Genomic DNA, 23,776 nt, shown 5'->3' with positions numbered 1-23,776 from the left:
CTGTCAGTAAATGCTGGTCTGAACATGGCTAAGGAAACTGCGTGCACTTCTCATTTGGAGTCGAGCACCTTGCATTAAGATCAGTAGGCAAATGCAACAAAAGATATGATACAACAAAAGATATTATTATTGTGAAAGCTGTAAGAATTTATAAAGAAGTTGTAGCATTACCTCCTGTCTCATTATGAGAGGATTGCTGAATAAATTTCTCAAAGGTACGACATTAATTTAACAATCTGTAAATGGTGTAATTTAGTATAGCACGGCAGTCTCAATCTGGAGGCAACCTCCATACTGTGAGTGTTGGACATTTCAAAAAGATTGTGACGTAACACCAAAGACCACATGTGGAGAATGAGTTTAATTATGCACACTGATAATGTAGGAGCTGTATAGCAAGTGCTATCTGTTAGCAGCCTTTTAAAACTATTTTGAAACTTCTGTATAAATTCGCTAAAAAATTCTTACAGCTGCCACAATAAAAAAACCTGTTGTTACACTCATCCATCGGTCTTAATTTTCAACTTATTTAATTTTAAAATCGGGGCCCCTTTGCTGGACACCCTGTAGCAGTTAAAACTACCAAAGATTCTGCATTTGATCACAGCCAGTTCCAGTGCATGCAGTTTTAAATGTCTTTCATTATAAATTTATTTAGTACCAGATATTTAAAGGATTTTGACAGTCCTTTGCTCTCTATTTTACACACAAGGTACACTTCAGGTGGCCCCACAGAAAGAAATCCGCTGGAGAGATTTGCACAAAGCTGTCTGATCTTGTCGCTTCTCATTTAAATAATGTTGCACATTAAGCTCATGACACACAGTTCATTTGTATCTGCATGTGTAAATGTGCTTTTAGGGGGACTTCTTCCAACAGAACATAAAATGCGTCTCTGAGAAGAACATGGAAATTAATGGAATTCAGTTTTTTATTGGCTTATTGTCAAACAGTTAAAATTTTTGTCTCTCATATTAAAGGCCCATTGAATTTTAAATCCCCTCTAACACAATGAGTGAGGTTTTATGATGATTAGTGATTCTTTGTGCACATTGTCACAACACTTTCCTTGGTATTTCAGATACCTAAGGTTAAATGATGTAGTTGAGATATTGTTCTGATCATTACACTTTCATTAACTGTACGCAGAATTTGAGTGTCTTACAGTAGGCTTCCACGCATAAATATGCACCTTTAAAGTAGTGGTAAGGCTAAAGGCCATCATCTTGCAAAACTTCACAAGCAGCGGTACATGGTATTCCAACATATTGTGCTATTTCCTATACTGATGTACAGAGGTACTCTCGTACAGCTGTGGATATGTGAACTTACTTTGCAATCACTTGTGTACTTCGGCAACATCCCTGCATTAATGCACCCAGCTGGAGTGGGCTGGCTGATTTTGCACAGTTTTTGATGATGTAGGTACAAAAAACACTCTATGGTCAGGGTATCATCTTTCTATAGAACATTGTACAAGGCATGATCAAAATGTAAGGGGAATTTTTTAATTTCATAGGCTATAATACATCCAGTTTCCAATTTTCCTTTTATCTTGTTGGTACAGATGTTCCTGATGAATGTTTGCTTTTTCAGTGGTTTTGAATATTTAATTTATTGTCAACAGTCAAAAAGTTAGGCGTATTTTTGAGTACTCGGCGAATTTTTTCTTTTGAAGATGATGGATCAAAGAATTTTGATTAAATTTTCCTTGAAAAGTGCAGTTAAGTACAGCAATGCATTCAAAATGTTGACTGTGGCTTATAGTGAATCCACTATGAGTAAGAAGAGAGTTAACAAGTGGTATAACCATTTCAAGAAGGGACAAGAAGACGTTGAAGATGATGATCGCCTTGGGTGCCGTAACATGTCGATTACTGACAAGAAAAAGTGAAGGAAATGGTTCTGGAAAATTGCTGAATCACCATCAAAGAGGTTGCAGATGATTTCGGCATATCCTTTGACTCAAGCTGAGTAATTTTTATATATGGCATGAAACGTGTAATGATGAAGTTTGTTCTGAAATTGTTGAATTTTGACCAAAACAGCATCCTGTTGACATCACTCCGGAATTGATGTGTGAAGTGAACTATGATTCAGAATTTCTAAAGAAGGTTATAACAGCTGACAAAACACTGATATGACGTTGAAACTGAAGCCCAGTAGTCCCAATGGGAACTGTCTGAAGAGGAAAGACTGAAAGAAATTTGACAAGTTTGATCACATGTGAAAGTTCTTCTCACTGTTTTTTGCAATTACAATGGGATAGTGCATCATCAGTTCCTGTCTTACGATCATACAGTCAATAAAGAACACTAATTGGAAGTTACGTACCATTTGCATGAAGCAATCCGAAGAAAATGACAAGAATTTTCACAAAATATGTGTGAAAATTGCATCATGGTAATGCTCCTGGTCACCTCAATCCTTATTCATGATTTTTTGTAAAAAGTGTGTTATGTTGCGTTAGCCAATGTGTTCACTGGACATGGTCCCTCTGCAACTTCTATCTATATCCGAGGCTGAAGAGCATGAAAAGATGCTATTTTGCCACCATTGATGACGTATAAACAGAATTTTTGTAAGAGCTTACCCATAGCAAAAAGTGCTTCCAAAATTGGGAAAAGCGGTGGCATAAATGTGTTATATCCGAGAGGCTTACTTTGAAGGGGACAAAATTGATGTTGATGAATAAATAAAAGTTCTTTAAGTAAAACAAAAATTCCTGTAACTTTTTGATCACACCTCGTATGCAGTCATGAAAGTAAGTACCATGTTATATGCTCACACCATGTACAGTGTGGCTGAGTATGTATTGGCCGTACTGTAAATCCCAGCAACAAGTTCCATTAGTAATACTTGTGTAACAGATTCCATTTGCATCCCTGGTGTCAAAAATACATATCAGTTTAACACAAGTGGAATATAAATGTTCTCGTTTTGAGTCATGAGGCAGACTGTGGTAAAGCTTTTCTCTCTCATATTCTCAGGCATTAAAATGTAGTAACACAATAATTATGGTAATGTTCAATGGTACTAATAATTTTCTAAGTGTGTGTGTGTGTGTGTGTGTGTGTGTGTGTGGTTTTTTTTTAGCACAAACCTGACTCTGTAGTGATCTCCATCGCTGTATTGGAGTAGTGGATCACATCTCCAGTTTTAAAAGGAAGCCAGTGGCCTGTCTATTAAGAAACAATAACAGCTGCTCTCATTTGTGTACACATACTTATCCCAGTACAGCTAAGAACCCTTGTACCCAACCAGTAAAGGTTGGGAGTCAACCTGAATGTATCTTTTGGAACTTACTGTATCACAATATTTTGCCATACATTTTGAGCTTTTGGCCAAAAGCCCAGTTTGTACAGTACGCACACACGCGCACACACACACACACGCACACACACACACACACACACACACACACACACACACACACACAAAAAAGAACCTCCTCCTTGTCAGTGTTTCCCTTGCACTCTTTTCTTCACCAATTATGCAAAGAACCTCCTCACTCCTTAGTGTAATAAGTTAATTTGATTTTCAGCATTCTACTGTAGCAGGACATCTCAGGCACTTCCGTTGTGTGCTCTTCCAGCTTTCCCCCAGCCTATGACTATTCCTATTTTTAATGTTATAAGCATTATCATCATTTAAGTAAGGTATTGTCTGAAAAGCATTTTGTGTGTATAACCTTGGTCTGATGTAAGAGAGGATTTGAGGCCACTGATGTGTGCTTGTCAGTACAATTTGTCTTCATTACACTTTGCATCTAACCCTACAATGTAGCCTCATAGTGTAATTTACCAGAGGTTTCCTAACAAATGATGGATTGTACAGCATTTTTATGAAGAGTATTTGCTGCTTAAAATCCAGTGCCACATTGCATGGTGAATAGCTCGGGTATCATTACCATCGACTGATGCATTGTTGCTAAAGATAAACTACTGTGCAACAGTTGAGATCACTGTGTTGTTGTTGTTGTTGTTGTCTTCAGTCCTGAGACTGGTTTGATGCAGCTCTCCATGCTATTCTATCCTGTGCAAGCTTCTTCATCTCCCAGTACCTACTACAACCTACATCCTTCTGTGACACTTGTTAATTGTATCTACATCACTTCGTGTGTTACAGTGTAAGTCAGGCAAAAGATGCATCTACCAGTCGTGGCGCTGTGACGGAGACAATGACTGCCCGGATGGTTCGGACGAACTGAACTGTAGCTCCGCCGGTATGATACCCACGACTGTAGCTCCGATTAGCCCAGAGGTAAGTTGGATTTTTATAGATGCTTCCTTTTTAACTTAATATATATTGTGCCTGCCACTAATGGAATTGCTATAGTTGTTAGGGGTGAGGAAACGAGAAGGTGGTCAGTGGGAAGGTGTGCAGTAGGAAGAGGCAGTACCCCTTGTGGTGCATCAGACAGTAGGATCATTCTGTTCTTCAAATAATAAATAAATAAAAAAAATATGAAAACACTGCAAGAAATAAATGCTCGAACATAAATGGAGATGTTAGCGAAGCTTGCAGCTTCCTCTGTTGTGTATGACCACGAACACCATATGTGCAGTGCTCTCAATACATTGCAAGTGTCTTTCGTGGCCAGAACAGTGTTCTGCGTAGCTGCAAGTGTGTTGCGTTGGAGCTAAGTGAAAATTTTTGGTGCTCATATGGTGAGTGCTTCCTTGACCGAGGTAGCTAAAGTATTAAGTGTTTCAAGAAGCACCATGTCAAAGATTTATACTGCTTACAGGTAAAGAAAGAAAGAAAAAAATGGCCACTAAATCTCAGTGCAGACGTGTGTGTGTGTGGGGGGGGGGGGGGGGGGGGGTTGAGAGGATGACAGCTGCAAAAAGCACAGCAAAACTGAGGGTCACACTCATGAGCCATGTCAGCACCAAAACAACAGGAAAGGAGCTCCTTAATGAGAGTGTTGCTGGGCGAGTTGGAATTCTGAATCACTCATCAGTGTTGCAAATGCTCGTAATAGGAAACTTATACTAATGATCAATGAGAGAAAGTAATTTTGTCAGATGAATCTTGCTTGTTTCACACCGTTTCCAAATTCTTGCCACGTTTATGTCCGGAGAATGAAACGAAGTGGAGATGCAGCGATGATTTGTGTGCTGTATTGTGATATTCTGTGGGTACTGTGGTTACTCTGCAAGCATGCATTACTGCAAAGAATATGTAACTGTTTTGGATCATTGTGTCCATCCCATGCTACAGTGTCTTTTCTCAAATGGTGATCCTGTGTTCCAAGACAACAGGCACCCCGGTCACACAGATCGCATCATCCGAGACTGGTTTTTTGAGCATGTGGATGAGCCGTTTCATCTCCCTCGGCCACTGCAGATGCCAGATATCGATGCTATTGACTGTTTGTCATCTACGTCGGATAGAATGGTGTGCGATTGGTCGCTAGCCACCTCAGGTGTTGTTACCTGATCTTGCCACTACTTTGCAGGAAGAATGGTGTAAGACTCTCATGAAACCCTTACGGGACCTGTATTTATCCGTTCTGAGATAACTGGAAGCTGTTTTGAAAGACAGCAGGTTCCCTACACGGTAATGAGTTGTGTTTTGGCTGGTTACTTATTGTTGTTCACTCCCTGTAACTTTATAGTGTGTCTGCTTTTGGTTGTATCTTACACAAGTGTCATATATGTCCACACATGCACAGTGATGGCAATTTTGGAATTCTAATGTTCATTATGATATGTAGGAAACACAGAAAATATAACTGGAACTAATTTGAAAAATATTATTCTGCGACTCAATGAAATTTTCCTTTTGAATTGAGTATCCGAATAAGTTTTGGCCTTGCAGCTGGTCATTGTTTACTACACTCCACGATATTTCGACTGGGCACATGCCAGTCGTCCTCAGTTGAGTCAGACAACTTGTACTGATAACACTATTAGTGCAATTTGTGTATTTCACATATGCACAAGATAGTGATGGCGGACTGAGCGCTCTACCCAGTGGGCAGAGCTCTCACTGGCGGAACTGTGGAAGTAAGCTGTCGCTCGCCAGCACCATTGACGTACTCTGCCATTGCGTTTAGAACAAATCGTAGAAATCGTGGAGTTACACACATTGTCCAACAGATATCTGGTTCATCTGATTTTTCAAAAACTGTATTTCCACAGGTTCTTGAATAGCAGAGTCCCAAAAGATGATGTTGTAACTAAATTATTGTTTTATCATGCACCATTGACTGTCCATGGGATATGAGGGCTGTTCAAAAAGTATCAGACTTTCATTTATACACTCATGTTCAGAAAAAACAGAATGCCTTGAATGACTATGATCAGCATGTTTATATTCACAGGACATGTACATTAGTATGTTCTGCAGAAATGATTAGCGTTTGTCACCTTAGTTCAGCATGTCTCCTGCTGCCTGGGCCCTGATAACTTGTTCTGTGCAAGATGGCATCCAAGTGTATAAGGTGCAAATGGCATCCTGTGTTATAGTCATCAGAGATGCATTCACCTGGTTCCGAAGTTCATCTGTGGTGGATGGCCAGTTCCAAAGGTCATCAGTGGTGGTTGGCTTTGGGACACAACACTGCACCCGTCATTGCACCATACCCCACACATTTTTGATTGCCGACATGCCTGGTTATCTGCTGGGTCAGGACAAAAGGCTGACATCCTGTGACAACGAGAAGGGACATGTTTGTGCAGCAACATGTGATCGTGCATTGTCTTGCTGAAAAATGGAATCTGGGGTATTTTGGAGAAAGGGTGTGACAACGAGTCGCAGGATGCCATTCACATAGGTTACACTGGTCACAGTGCTCTCTGGACATGCACCAGCTGTGATTTATGGTGGTACCCAATAGCACCCCACACCATAAGGCCTCAAGCTGGTCCTCTACGTCTTGTGCAAATGCAGTCACTGTGATGCCGTTCCCCTGCCTGTAGCGAACTGAAATGTGGCAGTCATTTTCAAACAAACGGAACCTGGATTCATCTGAAAACACTATCAGATGCCATTCCTGTCTCCATACACTATTGCCGTCTAGCACATCTCTGCACATTCGTCAAAGGTAGGAGGAGGAGCAGATGACACCTGTGCCGTAATAAACGGCAATTGACTTTCACTCCTGATAATTTACGGTGTGTTCCACTGTTGTGCCAGAGCTGAGGAGAACGCAGATCTGTCCTGCAATACCGTTTGCATGAAGTGTCAATCTTCTTGGGTGATGGTCTCGGTGGTGCATCCTTCCGTGAACCATTCAGCACACACCCATTGTACTGCTGCACTTTGTCTCTCATGAGAAGCAATTTCCTGGATGGATGCATCACATTCTCTCATGCCAATAATGTGCCCTCTTTCAAACTCACTGATTTGACTGTGCAGTTTGTGCATACTTCTGTGAGAAATAGTACACACCAGTTCAAGTCACACTGATACGTTACCTCCCATTTATAGCAACAATGCGAGCCAGAGATACATTTTACTGGTAGGAGGTGTTGCCCCGCGATATCGATGTTGACCTGGAACACGCGGGGGCGACATGGTTCAAATGCTTATCATTTCTACAGAACATACTAACGTGTGTGGCCAGTGAAAATGAATGTTCTATCTCTAGTCATTAAAAGGGTTATGTTTTTTTCTTAACATGAGTGTAAATCAATCTTTATTCAGATACAATTGTTTGGTACCAGTCACCTTCAAAGTAATCCCCCTACACCTTCTACAGACCTCTCAAAATGCTGCTACCACTGCTGAAAGCATCACTGGAAAGATTCTTTAGGTATTGGGTGCAGCTGCTCCACCTGCATGTCTTCAAATGGCTCTCAGCACTATGGGACTTAACATCTATGGTCATCAGTCCCCTAGAACTTAGAACTACTTAAACCTAACTAACCTAAGGACAGCACACAACACCCAGTCATCACGAGGCAGAGAAAATCCCTGACCCCGCCGGGAATCGAACCCGGAAACCCGGGCGTGGGAAGCGAGAACGCTACCGCACGACCATGAGCTGCGGACCATAATGTCTTCCCCATTCTGAAATTTGATGTCTTTCAAAGTCTTCATCAGTTTAGGGAAAAGCCAGAAGTCATTTAGAACTAGGTCAGACGTATGAGAAGGCTGACATATAATAGCCATGTGGTGGTTGTTCAAAAAACTCTGAATTAATTGAAGTATTAGCGGATTGCGTTGATGTGGTGAAAGTGTCAACTGCCTGCTGCACCAATGACATTGTTCCACGTTTATGTCATTTTGCCCACAACACAAAATGGGACTGCTTGTTTCCACAGTCGTAAAAAATAAAATAAAAAATAAAAAAAATCTGACATGCACACTACTGATATAAAGACTATGCGTGCCTCAATATCATTGTTGGTTTCAACAACAAAAACTGGGTTGGATTTTTTCTGAGCAGCTCTCGTACAACGTCTGACAATAACAGACTAGGTTGGTTGTAAAAGGCAAGTGCATTGTTGATGTTCGGAGCATCTGATCTGTGCGCGAGCGTGTGTGTGCATGTATCTGTTCGCCTAGTGAGAGAGAGAGAGAGAGAGAGAGAGAGAGAGAGAGAGAGAGAGAGAGAGAGTAAACACACACTCTAGTGTCTTGTCAAAGAATTTCGTCCAAAAGCTTGCAAGTTTTCATTCTCTTTTATGTTTGCCTGCCGATTACTCACTATTCTGTGACCGATCTCCTGCACTCCTACATTTTTTTCATTTGGCCAGAACTTTTCTTTATTTGGACGTTTGGCGGAGTTGACAAAACAGTACTTTTGCACAAAGCAACTTTTTTTGGGCTTTACTGGTAAATAATCTGTGGAAATATGCATGGCAGAAAGTGTGATGAACTATAATGGTGAGTAACAGTTGGATAAAGTATGGAATCCTGAAGTGTCCAGAATTTCCTCCATATGAAGAAGACTGAGTACGCTGATGGCCACGGCAAGCGGCAGCTCTGTGGACCGCAGAGTTCTGCATTCTGCCAGCGAGGGCAGTGTCTGCCATGTAGTATGGTTAGTCAGTCACCACAGTCTGAGTGCATACGCAGAATACACACAGTGGGTTAATGAGTTGTGAGATGGGAGAAGTTCCTTTCAGTCTTTGATTGTTCGCATAGTGATGACTGGCAGGTGCCCAGTCCAAATATTGTGGAGTGTCGTAGACGACGACCAGCTGTAAGTCTGAAACGTCTTATGTTAGTCTATTAGCCCTTTCACTGCTTCAGACGTGCTCTTTGCATTTCCTACTGAGGCGGCTTTTGTTTGTGCTGTACTGCTTGCCATATACTTGTGTGTGTACTGAGAGACTGCATTCCGTCTGATAAGTAATACTTATTGTCCAGTTTTTGGAAAACTGTTAGGTGAAAAATGTGATTCTTGTTCATCTTAGTCTGTTATCTTCACTTGCTAACGATCTGTATTTCTTTTTATTATCCATCATACTTACTGTGCTGCATCAAATTTAGTGAAACATTGCATGAATTTTTATAGAATTTGCAGAGTTAAAAGTGCATTGTGTGAGCTTTGCGTGTGGTTGATTTTAGCTCACACATGTTGTGAATGGAATACAGATAAGATGTTGCAATTTTATGTAAAATTGAAAGCAGAACAATCTCATTTCATTCTTGAGTTATTGGGTTTTATATCCAAAGGATGGTTGGGCGTGACGCACCCATTTGTGTCCTCGTGTCTCACGAATTATTCTGTCATGACAATGGTCATGTCTCATCAATGATTCAAGACACCAGAATGAGGTTTCTAAGGAAATGGTAGTGCACAATGAGGTGTGCATACTGTAGGTAAATACTTGAAACTTTTTTATTCACAGAGATGTGGAAACAACTGATCCACAGCAGTGAGAGGTTGACAGCTCAGGACACATTCAGATGTCTGTGGCACTGTTGGAAAATTCAAGCAGCACATATACACATGCACCAAACCTAGGTGTTTCATTAAATCATCCAGAAAGTAAACAGTGTAAAGTCAGAACTAGCTCGTTAAGCGCACTTAGTTTGCAAGTAAACTGTGCTAAGTGATCATTAATGTGTTTTTAAGAATAAAATTATGGTTAGAATTTACAGCTTTAAAAATTTGTCACTTACAAATATTTGAATACAATGACTTCTTGATTTATGTGAATAAAAAAAGAATTACCTCGGATGTACTTCAAGTATTTTCTTTATGGGAAATAATTGAAACTTTTCTGTGCAGTTTCTCAAAACAACCTGCTTGTCCTTTACCACCTTTACAATTGAGGTTTTCAAATATTTCCATCACTATTGAAGATATCAAAACAAGTTTTTCCAACTGCACTGGTATTTCAACATTGACTGCTTTTTAATGGTATGTTTCCAGTGGTGAACATGTCAGTGAAATTTTGTACTTAAATTTGCTCCAAGAACATTGGGAAAATATGAATCCTGAAGACTGCCTGAACAAAATTGCCCTATAGTAAACATAATAATAATGATGATGATTATTATTATTACTATTACAGGCTGTGCTATCAGGCCTGAGATTCACATTCCTTGGCTTTTCTGGAAATATTAGGTTGGTGCATAAGTTTGTAGCATTTTTGCTTAGCATGTTGGTATTCCAGTTGCTATGGATTTATTGACTGTTGTTTTTTATTTGAATTTATGTATTGTCATTTTATCATTAGGAGATAGAATTTAGCTGTGGACTCTAGAAAATGGACTGCCAAGTGGAGAAATAAGAACATTTCCAACATATTCTTCTGTTTGAGTTCAATAGAGGAGTGACAGCAGTGGAGGCAGCAAGAAACAATGGTACCGTGTATAGGGATAATGCCATTGGATAGAGCATGACGAGAACATGGTTTTCTCATTTTAAAGTGGTTTAATGACCCATATTAGTGTACTTGAGAACTGGCAAATGTTATGAACTGTGATCATTTCACCATTGTGATATATATGCATGCAATGGGAAAGGTTGAAAAATCTGGTGTATGCGTACCACATGCTCTAAGAAAAAATCATAAAAATCAGCTGGTTACGTAAGTGCATCTCTACTTGCTCATTGTCATTTGGCTCGTGGACAACACGACCATTCCTCTCCTGTATCATTACTGGTGACAAGAAATGTGTCTTAATGTTAACACAGGGAAAAGAAAGGAATGGTTGAACCCAAACAAAGCAGCTACTCTCTGTACAAAGTCCTATGTGCATGCATAAAAGGTAACTTTCTACATCTGATGGAACAGGAATGGTGAGGTGTACTATGGATTACTTCCCCCAAGGTGTAACCACCACTGCTGACATTTATTCTCAACAACTGAGATGTCTTGTAGATGTAGTCCAAGAACAATGACTAGGTGGGCCATAGGGAGAGTCGCTATTCCACAATGACACCTGACCTCATTCTGCTAAACTGACAAAAGACTCTATACATGTGTTGAGTGAAGAAGTCATTCCTTACCCATCTTATTCACCTGATCTTGTGCTCTCAGATTTTTACCTTTTCTGCTCTCTATCAAATACCCTTCAGAGACCATCTTATCCTGACAAAACTGCACTCTGAAGATGACTCTACAAGTTGTTTGCCTTAGAACCAGGTGGTTTTTACAGTCACAGAATCTGAGTTATCCGAGTCTTGGCAGACTGTTGTAAATAGTGAACAAGGATATATTATTGATCACTATTGTCTTTTATGTTTATTTAATTTATGGAAAAATGCTATGGACTTGTGCACTGACCCAATACCCATGTGAGATACTATTGTTGCTTAGTATTTCAGAAGACAAAGTTGCAGGCATTAATCATACAGCACAGTACCTGCCACCCACTTTGTGTACCGTGCTTCTGCATAAGTTTGTCTTCATATTCTGATTGTATTAAAAATGTTCTTCTCTCTTTTTTCGGGTCCAGTTTTTTTTCTCAGGTTGTAATGCTTGGTAGAATTTACAGCACAAAAAATGAAGTGTGTTAGTTGTATGACGATGTCTCGGTGAATTCTCAGTTTTATAATACAGTCTTTTTATGAATCTTAACTGAATGTTTTCCTCATACAGGCATCGTGTTCGGAGTGGATGTTCAAGTGTAATGATTCGGGCAAGTGCATTCCCTACTGGTGGAAGTGTGACAGGGTGCCTGACTGTGTTGATGGATCAGATGAGGTCGGTTGTAGATTTATGCCGAACCCTCCGACTGACACTTCTGAACATGTCCCGGATCCCACAGAAGGTCCAAGCTGCCCTAAGCAACACTTCAGATGCTCTGCAGGTAGGTAACTATAACTCCAATTTTGACGAGCTGTACATTTACTAAATGTGTGAACAGTTACTACGTTCGCTGCGAGACTGGTCACCAGTATCTTTAATTGTACTCAGTTTGTTGGATAGGCACATATAAATGTTGCATTAACCTTCTGTACAATGTAGTTTTTTATATTTTTCCCCCAAAATGTGATTCACCACTGCTGTGGCAAAGTTCAGGCAGATTGTATTTCATGGTCTGGAGAGTTATTATGTGCTTAGTAAGTGTATAAAGGATGGAAAAGACCCACCGTGGTTTAATAACAAAAGTTGGAAGATGCTGAGAAGATCTATGCATGAAGCATACAACTACTATCACCATCACACCTAGCAAGCACCCCACCCCCCCCTCCTGCGGATCCGGGGGTTAGAATAGGCTCGAGATATTCCTGCCTGTCGTATGAGGCGACTAAAAGGAGTTTCACACGTTTCAGCCTTTATGTGATGAATTTGACCTCCATTCTTCAAAATTTTTCCGAAGAGTGAGCCAATTGGGGAAGGGCGCCTTACAAGATGCATCGTTTCCATCGTGCATTGAGATCTTTAGCCCACTTTCTCATTGTCGCATTGCAGTCCTGCCCATTCTCCATCTCTTGGTCAAGGACACCTTCCTGGGTGCGTTTTCCACCGTGCACTATGCAGTGTCTATTTCTCCGTCGACGATGACCGTGGACTACTTTGCACCTGATATCCAGCACGGTAGCCAGTCTGTTGTGGTGGGGCCACCATGTACCTTGTTGGTTGTAACCCCCTGACCAACACAGGAATCGCTCTGCCGTTAACTCCCCACGTATGCCAAGGGGTAGATACCCATCCCCCTGGGGCATCGGGATTCCTGGCAATGGCCATCCTGCCAGGTGGCCTTTGCTGTGGCTGGGTGGCACCTGTGGGGAGGTCCCCTGGTCGGAGTGGGTGGCATCAGGGCGGATGACACGCGATGAAGCGTAGTCCATTTTCTCTTGCTGGGGGTGAAACACCAGCAGTCTCTAAGCGATCACGAGCTCAATTCAACACACAGAGGTATGACCCCAAATCGTTCCCCTCCCTGGCGACACCATGGGAGGAACGTTACGTTAAGGATGGCAGTAGATCTTATTTGCCCCGGTACCTTTTATGTTAGAGAGCTGATGGGGAAACTTTCATGACAATGAAGCCGTAGTTTTTTGTTGAGCATTTAGTTCGGGGAGGTGGAGGGCTTGTCCAAAATGAGATCTGGGTCAGTCTTGGTCAAGACAGCATCCTCTGTCCAGTCACGGGAGTTACTTGCTTGTGACAAGCTGGGGGATGTTTCAGTAACCATCACACCCCATAAGAGCTTAAATAGTGTCCAGGGTATCATATTTCACAGAGACCTTCTTTTGCAGTCCGATGGTGAGCTGTGCGCCAATTTAGATCGGCGAGGTGTACATTTCATCTGGCGTGTCCACTGGGGTCCGAAGAATAATCAGGTTGCCACCAGTGCCTTCATCTTTGAGGGTGATACATTGCCTGAGAAGGTCAAGGTGATGGTCTACTGGTGTGATGTAAAGCCCTATATCCCTCCCCCGATGTGGTGCTTTAAGTGATGGAAGTTCAGCCATATGTCTTCCCACTGTACTTCCAGTGTCACATGCCGAGATTGCGGATGCCCATCACATCCCAATACTCCATGTGCCCCATCTCCCATTTGTGTCAACTTCGGAGTGCACCATTTGCCTTGCTCATCTGACTGCAGGATTCTCCAGAAAGAAAGAAACCTGGGCAGACTGACCTACACTGAGGCTAAGAGAAAATTTGAATGCCTACATCCTGTGCGTATGACCTCATCTTACGCCGCCGCTACAACAGTTCTGGCACCATCAGCTCTGCCAACCCAGGTCACCTCTCAGAGCCGGAAGACTACACCTGCCCTCTTGATGGTGGGGGGCATTTCCCTCCCTGTTGCTCCTGCACCACCTACTTCGGGAGCAACCCCCGCCCCCCCAACCATCGGGGAATTCCGTCCCCACTTCTAAGTCAGCGAAGTGTAAGTCTTCTTCAGCTTCTCTAGCTGGGAAGGGGTCCCTTGGGTCACTCCCTTCCCAGGTTTCTTCTAGTACGAAAAACGACACCCGCCAGTGGCTGAAGAGCCCAAAAGCAGCTGGTCGTAGGGCTTCACGTTTATCCTCAGTCCTGGAGACTGCGCCAGTGAAGTCCTCCACGCCAGGGAAACCCAAGGAGCAGTGAGAGAAATCCAAAAAGAAAACCCCGAAGACCAAGGAAATTGCAGTGGCACCCACACTACCGCTACGCACGAGCTCTGCGGCTGAGGATGGGGTGGAGGTTTGGTGTCCGCCCAGGACCTAGATCTCGCCAGACCCTAGAGACACAATGGATATAGACTGCGCAGGCAATAAATCGGTGGCTGCAGGTGACGAGTCTGAGGCGTAAACAGCCTCATTGAATGTTCCATGCCTTCCCAGTCTCATGATGTCATCCTCCAGTGGAATTGCGGTGGTTTTTTTCACTGCCTGGCTGAGCTACAGCAACTGTTAAGCTTTACACCTGATATCTGCATTGCCCTCCAGGAAACCTGGTTCCCAACAATGCAGACCCCTGCGCTACATCTACATCTACAAATATTCCACAAGCCACCCAACGGTGTGTGGTGGAGGGCACTTTACATGTTACTGTCATTATCTCCCTTTCCTGTTCCACTCGCGTATGGTTTGCGGGAAGAACGACTGCCGGAAAGCCTCCATGTGTGCTCGAATCTCTCTAATTTTACATTCGTGATCTCCTCGAGAGGTATAAGTAGGGGGAAGCAATATATTCGATACCTCATCCAGAAACGCACCCTCTCGAAACCTGGACAGCAAGCTACACCGCGATGCAGAGCGCCTCTCTTGCAGAGTCTGCCACTCGAATTTGCTAAACATCTCCGTAATGCTATCGCGCTTACCAAATAACCCTGTGACGAAACGCGCCGCTATTCTTTGGATCTTCTCTATCTCCTCTGTCAACCCGACCTGGTGCGGATCCCACACTGATGAGCAATACTCAAGTATAGGCCGAACGAGTGTTTTGTAAGCCACCTCCTTTGTTGATGGACTACATTTTCTAAGGACTCTCCCAATGAATCTCAACCTGGCACCCACCTTACCAACAGTTAATTTTATATGATCATTCCACTTCAAATCGTTCCGTATGCATACTCCCAGATATTTTACGGAAGTAACTGCTTCCAATTTTTGTTCCGCTATCATATTACCAAACAATAAAGGATCCTTCTTTCTATGTATTCGCAATACATTACATTTGTCTGTGTTAAGGGTCAGTTGCCACTCCCTGCACAAAGTGCCTATCCGCTGCAGATCTTCCTGCATTTCGCTGCAATTTTCTAATGCTGCAACTTCTCTGTATACTACAGCATCATCTGCAAAAAGCCGCATGGAACTTCAGACACTATCTACTAGGTTATTTGTATATATTGTGAAAAGCAATGGTCCCATAACACTCCCCTGTGGTACGCCAGCTCTGCGGCTATAAGGGATATTACAGGAACCGTAGCGACCATAACTGAGTGTCGGGTGGAGTTTGCGTTTATGTACTAAACTCGGTCTGTAGTGAACGTGTGCCCCTTCAAAACCCTCTTGAAGCAGTGGCTGTGAGAATGAGGATGACGCAGGAAACAACTGTCTACAATGAATATCTTCCTGCAGATGGTGTAGTACCCCTGAATGTATTAGCTGCACTGATTGATCAACTCCCTAAACCTTTTCTACTTCTGGGAGATTTTAATGCCCGTAACCCCTTGTGGGGTGGTAGCATGCTTACTGGCCGAGGTAGAGATGTTGAAACTTTACTGTCGCAATTCGACCTCTGCCTCTTAAATACTGGGGCTGCCACACATTTCAGTGTGGCTCATGTAGTTACTTGGCCATTGATTTGTCAATTTGCAGCCCAGGACTTATCCCATCTTTCCACTGGAGAGCACATGACGACCTGTGTGGTAGTGACCACTTCCTTATCTTCCTGTCACTGCCCCAGCATCAGGTGCACGGACGCCTGCCAGATGGGCTTTGAACAAGGTAGAATGAGGAACTTTCACCTCTGCTGTCACCACTGAATCTCCCCCCACAAGACAACATCGATGTGATGGTTGAGCAGGTGACTAGCACAATTGTTTCTGCAGCAGAAAACGTGATCCCTCGCTCTTTAGGGTGCCAGAGGCATAAGGCAGTCCCTTGGTGATCGCCGGAAGTCGCTGAAGCAATTAAGGAACGTGGGCAAGCTCTGCAGTGGCATAAGTGACACTCTTCCCTGGAGCACCTCATAGCCTTTAAACGGCTCCGTGTCCGTGTTTGTACCTTATCAAACAACAGAAGGAGGAGTGTTGGGAGAGATATGTCTCAACCACTGGGTGCCATACGTCACCTTTCCAAGTCTGGGTGAAGATCAAATGTCTTTACAGGTACCAGGCCCCAACAGCTGTCCCCTGTGTTACCATAAATGGTGAGTTATGTACCGACGCAAACGCAATTGCCGAGTACTTTGCTCGAGCCTCTGCGTCAGAGATTTACCCCTGCAGCCTTTCGCACACTCGAACGGCAGCTGGAAGGGAGCGTCCTCTCATTCACTATGTGCTGCAGTGAATCCTATAACGCTCCATTTACAGAGTGGGATCTCCTTAGTGCCCTTTCACATTGCCCCGACACATCTCCTGGGCCTGATTGCATCCACAGCCAGATGATTAAACATCTCTCATCTGACTACAAGCGACATCTTCTCGTCATCTTCAACCGGCTCTGGTGCGATGGCGTCTTTCCATCGCAGTGGTTGGAGAGCATCATCATTCCGGTGCTCAAACTCGATAAAAACCCACTTGATGTGGATAGCTATCGGCCCATCAGCCTCACCAACGTTCTTTGTAAGCTGCTGGAATGTATGGTATGTCAGCAGTTGGGTTGGCTCCTGGAGTCACGTGGCTTGCTGGCTCCATGTCAGGGTGGCTTCCGTCAGGGTCGCTCTACCAGTGATAATCTTGTGTCCGTCAAGTCTGCCATCCGAACAGCCTTTTCCAGACGGCAACACCTGATTTCCGTCTTTTTTCACTTACATAAAGCATATGACACGACATGGCGACATCATATCCTTGCCGCATTATATGAGTGGGGTTTCTGGGGACCACTCCCGATTTTTATCCAAGACTCTGTATTGAGTGTGTCTCTATTTTTAGTGGCTGCTAATGGTCTAGCAGCAGCTGTCGGGCCCTCCATCTCACGTTCTCTGTATGCAGACGACTTCTGTATTTCGTACTGCTGCTCCAGTACTGATGTTGCAGAGCAGCACCTCCAGGGAGCCATCCACAAGGTGCATTCATGGGCTCTAGCCCACATCTTCCAGTTTTCAGCCACAAAGTCATGTGTCGTGCTCTTCTGTCGGTGTCGTACCGTTCGTCTCGAACCCGCACTTTACCTTAATGACGATCCACTCACTGTAGTGGAGACATATCAATTCCTTGGACTGGTTTTCAATGCTCAATTGACTCGGTTCCCTCATCTTCGTCAGCTTAAGCAGAAGTGCTGGCAGCACCTCAATGCTCTCCGTTGCCTGAGCAACACCAATTGGGGTGCAGATCGCTGTACGCTGCTGCAGCTCTCCAGAGCCCTTGTCTAATCCTGAATTGACTATGGGAGTGTGGTTTATGGTTCATCAGTGCCTTCAGCGTTGCATTTACTCGACCCTGTGCACCACTGTGGGGTTTGATTAGCGACAGGAGTTTTTAGGACGAGTCCGGTGACCAGCATGCTGGTGGAGGCTGGTGCCCTTCCACTGCAGATTAGACGTGCGCAACTGCTCGCCAGTTATGCAGCACACATTCATAGTTCCCTGAACATCCGAATTACTGTCTCCTTTTCCCGTCCGCGGCAGTCCGTCTCCCGCATTGGTGGCTGAGATTGGAGCTAACGATTGCGGTTCACGTGCGGTCCCTTCTCTCTGAACTGGAGTCTTGCCTTTACCACCTCTACTTGAGGTCTGTTCACGTACACCTCCATGGTGCACGCCTTGGCCACAGCTTTGTCTGGACGTTTTGCAGGGCCCTAAGTACTCCGTTAACCCCGCCGCTCTCCGCTGTCACTTCCTCTCGATTCTGATGTTTTCCGGGGTTGTGAAGTGGTTTACACCGACGGCTCAGTGGCTGATGGTCACGTAGGCTTCGCATATGTTCATGGAGGACATATTGAGCAGCACTCCTTGTCAGTTGGCTGCAGTGTTTACACTGAAGAGCTGGCGGCCATATCTCGTGCTCTTGAGTACATCTGCTCATGTCCTGGCAAGTCATTTCTCCAGGTGTATTGACTCATTGAGCAGCCTACAAGCTATCGACCAGTGCTACCCTCGCCACCCTCTGGCAGCGTCTATTCAGGAGTCCATCTGTGCCCTGGAAAAGTCCTGCTGTTCCGTGATGTTTGTGTGCGGAAGTGCAAGTTAGGGCAAGAAATCTGGGCACCTGGTGGATTAGTGTTGAGGACTGGTGTGCTGGCCAGTTTGTGGATGCTTTTTAAGGTGGTTTTCCATCTGCCTCAGTGAATGCAGGCTGGTTCCCCTTATTCTGCCTCTGTTACACTATGTCGGCGATTGCTTTCTCCGTGTATGCGTACACCATAATTACCACGCAAACATTGTGGTTACTCTCGCTGCTGTGAGACTTTCCTGAGGGGGGGGGTGGGGGTGGGGGGGGGTGTCCATTGGGGCCAAACCGCACAATAACCCTGGGTTCGGTGTGGGGCAGCAGCAGTGGGGTGAGTGGACTGCTGTAGCCTGTTGTGGGGTTGTGAACCACAGAGGGCTATGGCGGGGACGAAGCCTCCCCAGTTTCATATAATACAATACAATACAGTAGGGCAAGAGAACTGTTCTGTACTCGCAAGACTTGTGTATAACTGGGAACCTGAAAAATTCACATTAGCATTAAATGTGAATTGTATGTCAAAATACGAAAATGCGAATTTATCTAATAAATACTACCTTTTACGAATTAAGAGATTTTTGACTGCAATATGGGATTGCAAGCAACAACTGGTGCACTGTACTGTTCTATCTACTAATCTACTGATTATGCTATATAAAAAGTTTTTCTATTGCTTTAATGGACTAATGACAATAAAATTATTGTATTTTATGAAAGAAACAAGGTATGTTTGTATGCGAACTGAAGTTGGTATTGTGCAGACACTTTAAGGTGGCAATTTCAGGTAGTGGGAGTTTTGAACTGGGGTTTCATGCTGTTCCCCAGAGGTGTAAACTCCATCATTTACAATGTTACTGACCCCGACAAGCAATTGCTTGGCAACTGTTACTGAATGTTTGCACTGCTTTACGTTAGTCTTTGTTTTCTTTTCTTATCTTGAAGTGAGAGAAGAGAATATTGTGGGACTACGGTAAGTTTCCCACAACATCATAAAGAATAGACATAATCACTATGAACATGTATCAGTTGTGCTTTTGCACAAAAACAAAACACGGATGTAGACTACCCATAAATGGCAAGTGTGGCCTGTTTCCCTACAGTGCTCCTGCCCATTAGATGATCAGAGTTCTCATTTGTTTTTAGAGGATCCATTGGGTAGCAAAACTGTGAAAACTTATTCTTGAAGTATCTTCCTTTTAATTATACTCCTATACTCCTGTGTATACTGGAATTAATTAGTAACAAACTGGACAATTACTCGTTACTATAAGACAGATATGGAACAGTTATAATTTGTGCTTCCTGAAAACTTTTGTGGCATGTGTAAATCATCTCAGTTGCATGAAAGTAATAATATTCATTTACCAAAAGTTGTTCTCTGAATTTTAACCATAGGTCTATACAGTGGGCCGTAAACAAATTTATGACGACACCTTAAGAGTTGACCGGCTGTATACATCCATGTGAAGCCAGGTCAGGTTGCTAGTGCATGTATAAAAAGCATCTGAAGTTCTGAACATCCAAAATAAAACACTTAGTTCTACATGTGGGGTGAAATCTTTTTATGGGCATTAGACTGTGGTCCGACGTATATTTTTGTATCTCCTAATGAGCAGACAGCATCAGAGAGTCTGAAGACTTGGATAGCAATTCGACTTAAACAAGCATTGTGACCCAAAATGTCCTTATGTACCCATGCGTCAGATTGGTACTTGAAACCACGGAGTCGCATAGGCGTATGTTACAGTGCTGTAGTGAAGAAAAGTTGGTGCTGTTTGCTTTATTTAGCATTGAGGCCCACAATTTGTCTAACATTAGTCCTCTTTCTTATCTGTTAAAGGTGGTTTGAAACTAGACAAGTTCTGGGTCTTAAATAAAACTGCGCAACACACATTGGAGTGACTCTGCGATCTCGAGGGCGGTCTGATGATGTGACAACCTGACCGTTGCTTGGATACGTACTATCAATTTAGCTTGCTGATCTTATCTAAGTTTGAAACCACTATCTGGGTCATCATAACCTGTGACAGTGTCTACGGGATTAGGAGACAAACATAAGGTTCAGAAATATGCCTTGGAACACACCTTAGAACACACACAACAGAATTCGACACTGACCCAAGTACTGACCTAAGGCTCCATCGTATGATCACTAAATTGGCTCCTGTTAAAAGAATTTTAATCCGCCTTCCTTTTTTTTGCAGGCGATTGTGTCTTGCAGGCTTGGGTCTGTGACGGAGTTCCTGACTGCAGAGGTGGTGAGGACGAAGCAAATTGCGGCAGCTCGAAGCGGAGCTGTGGACCCGACCAGTTCACCTGCCAGTACGATGGCAACTGTGTGCCGCTGGCGCAGGTGTGCGACGGCCACCAGCAGTGCCCGGATGGGTCGGACGAGTGGAACTGCCAGGCCGCCACTTCACCCAAGCCTCGTGAGTATCAGTACTGAAAATGTCACAGAGTTACTTCAAGCACTTCTGTAAAAAAGTTCAACACTAGTCATAATATCTCAGACTTATTACATTTGAAAGGTAATATAATGAAGAGACATTTGTATTTGCTGGACTTTTATTGAATTTCCAATTATTTTTATATTTATAATTATCAACAAGTAAGCAACCAAATGCATGAAGTGTAAATGTATGCCTGTCAAGATTTCCAAAATCCCTTGTAACTGCAATTGGGCAAGGTACCGAGAATTATTATTCACCTGGCTGCTTTGACCTGCAGACACAGTTTCAAGGACAACGGACACACTTGGAAAGTCATTATCAAACATCAATAAATCAAGGTGAAAATAACTTTATTCAGTAATACAATGAGTTACAGTATGCCAGACTTTGAGGGTAATATGCAATTATTTATTGTACATGCTTTGGACATCACAAGTTGCAAGATGATACTTTTTTCATACAGTCAGGGAAAACGTAAATTAAAATGCCATCTACTACATCAAATGAATGCAGTTTTCCTGCATGCACAAGGAATCTTCAGAGTTTTTAAGGAAAAATAAAGCTCATTGACAATTTAAGAAATTTCTCTATCTTCCAACAGTTTGGATGCTAACTAGTGCAACATTCTCGTCAATGTTGGTGCTGAAAACCGACAATGTACAATTGAATGTATTTTAATAGCATCTTCATGAGAAAAAATTTTTTGTTCGTTGTCAGTCAAATATGAACAAGTTTGAAGGCACTTGATAAGCTTTTTAACATGCCAGTAGAAATAAGTCATAATATTTGACGTAATAATAAAAATTATTAAACAGCCAAATAACATTGTAAATTCAATAAAAGTTCATGCAAATACACGTGCTTTTCATAATATTAACTACCAAATGTAATACGTATGAGATAAGATGGCTACTGGTGTAAAAAGAAAAGTGAGCTGGACTCGATCCAGTGATATGATAATTACGGAGCTTGAACACTAAGCCTGTGACTACCACCAGCTCAAGCTGAGATTTGCAGAGCACCGATACATTAGCATGTAAAACTCCTGCTAAGATTTTCTCAAAATTGCCTAAATTATACACCTTACGACTTGCATATTATGTTGGCCCAATGGACTATTAAAAGTGTACAAAGATTGATCCAAACGTTCTGGCTGCCTCTAATAAGTGTGTTGACTAGTGTTTCGACACTGTAGTTGTTGTTGCCTTCAGTTCAAAGACTGATTTGATGCTGATCTCCACAAAGTTCTATCCTCTGCAAGCCCCTTCATCACTGCATAACCACTGCAGCTGACATTTGCTTGAATTTGCTTACTTTATTCAAGCATTGGTCTCCTTGTTGTTCTGTCATCCTACCCGCCCTTCCACTTACCTCCATTGCCAAATTCAGGATTAGGTGATGCCGCAGGTGCATCCTGTCGATCGATCCTTTTTGATAGTCGGGTAGTGCCAGAAATTTCTTTTCTCTACAATTCAATTCAGTACCTCTTGATTTGCTAACTGATCTGCTCATTTAATCTTCAGCTTCTTCTGTAGCACCACATTTTAAAAGCTTCTGTTCTCTTCTTGTCTGAACTTTTTATCATTCTTATATCACATCCCTACTGTTCTACACACCAGATAAATACCTTTCTGTCTTCCTACCATTTAAATTTATGTGCTGTGTTAACAAATTTCAGAATGATTTTTTGTGGTGCTGCTGAATTTGCATTTTATATCCTCTCTACTTCAGCCATCGTCACTAATTTTGCTGCCCAAGTAGCAGAACTCTTCTACTGATTCTAGTGTCTGACTTCATAATATAATTCTATCAGCACTGCTTGTTTTACTTGTATTATTCTTAATCTTGTTACCTTTTTTCAAGACACTTTCCATTCCATTCAACTGTTGTTGCAATTTCTTTTCTGTCTGACAGAATTACAGTGCCATCCACAAACTGCAACATTTTTATTTACTCTCTGTGACCTTTAATTCTATTTCCAAATTCCTCCTCAGTTTCCTTCACAGCTTGCTCACTATATAGATTGAATAACACAGGGGAAACACTACAACTCTAGCTTGTTGTCTTCTCATCTACTGCTTCCTTAAGGCTGTAACATAGAACAAAAGGTGCAACATACCCAGTTCAGCTCACTGTAATACGTTCAGTAATGGAAATTCCTGAATGGAAATACATGTTGTGGGAGTGTGTGGGAATATGTGTACTTCACTGGAAAAAGAAAAAGTGCTCAAAAGCTAGTGTGAATACTATTTTCTTTTATGTGTTTCTGTGCACGATGCATCAGTCTGCTTTAGGTGAGTGGCCTCCTTTCCCTTATTTTACGTACACTGCTTGACGGTTGGTAAGGAATGGAGACATTGTTCGACAGGAATGCCCACAGGCGATGATGGACAACATGAAACACAGTACATACGTAATAGAATTGGAGTGGTATGTGTATAATGGAAAAATGGTATAGGGAGCACCACATTGGAAAATAGACATAAATAACATTCATCTGTGACACAGTTCAAACTATCAACATAAAAATCAATATTTGACTCTCAGTATGAAATATACCCTCCTAGGGCACTAAGGCACATTTTGCACCAAACTGTTGAGGAGTCCTTCGGAGATATTGTCCCATATTCTCTGAA

The 23,776-nt window shown here is 42.7% G+C and overlaps 1 protein-coding gene across 1 annotated transcript in view; it reads left to right on the top strand.

Annotated features, from left to right (window-relative positions):
• LOC126106895 (sortilin-related receptor-like) overlaps positions 1-23,776 on the top strand; it is a 193,742-nt gene that overhangs the window by 93,424 nt on the left and 76,542 nt on the right. Inside the window, exons 19-21 of the mRNA XM_049913310.1 lie at positions 4,129-4,263; positions 12,015-12,225; positions 20,895-21,119. Coding sequence (XP_049769267.1) covers positions 4,129-4,263; positions 12,015-12,225; positions 20,895-21,119 — 571 coding nt within the window. The remainder of the gene's footprint in view (positions 1-4,128; positions 4,264-12,014; positions 12,226-20,894; positions 21,120-23,776) is intronic.

Source organism: Schistocerca cancellata, chromosome 10, assembly GCF_023864275.1.
Source record: "Schistocerca cancellata isolate TAMUIC-IGC-003103 chromosome 10, iqSchCanc2.1, whole genome shotgun sequence".
In the NCBI taxonomy this organism is placed as follows: domain Eukaryota; kingdom Metazoa; phylum Arthropoda; class Insecta; order Orthoptera; family Acrididae; genus Schistocerca; species Schistocerca cancellata.
This window is presented reverse-complemented; position numbering and strand designations above follow the sequence as displayed.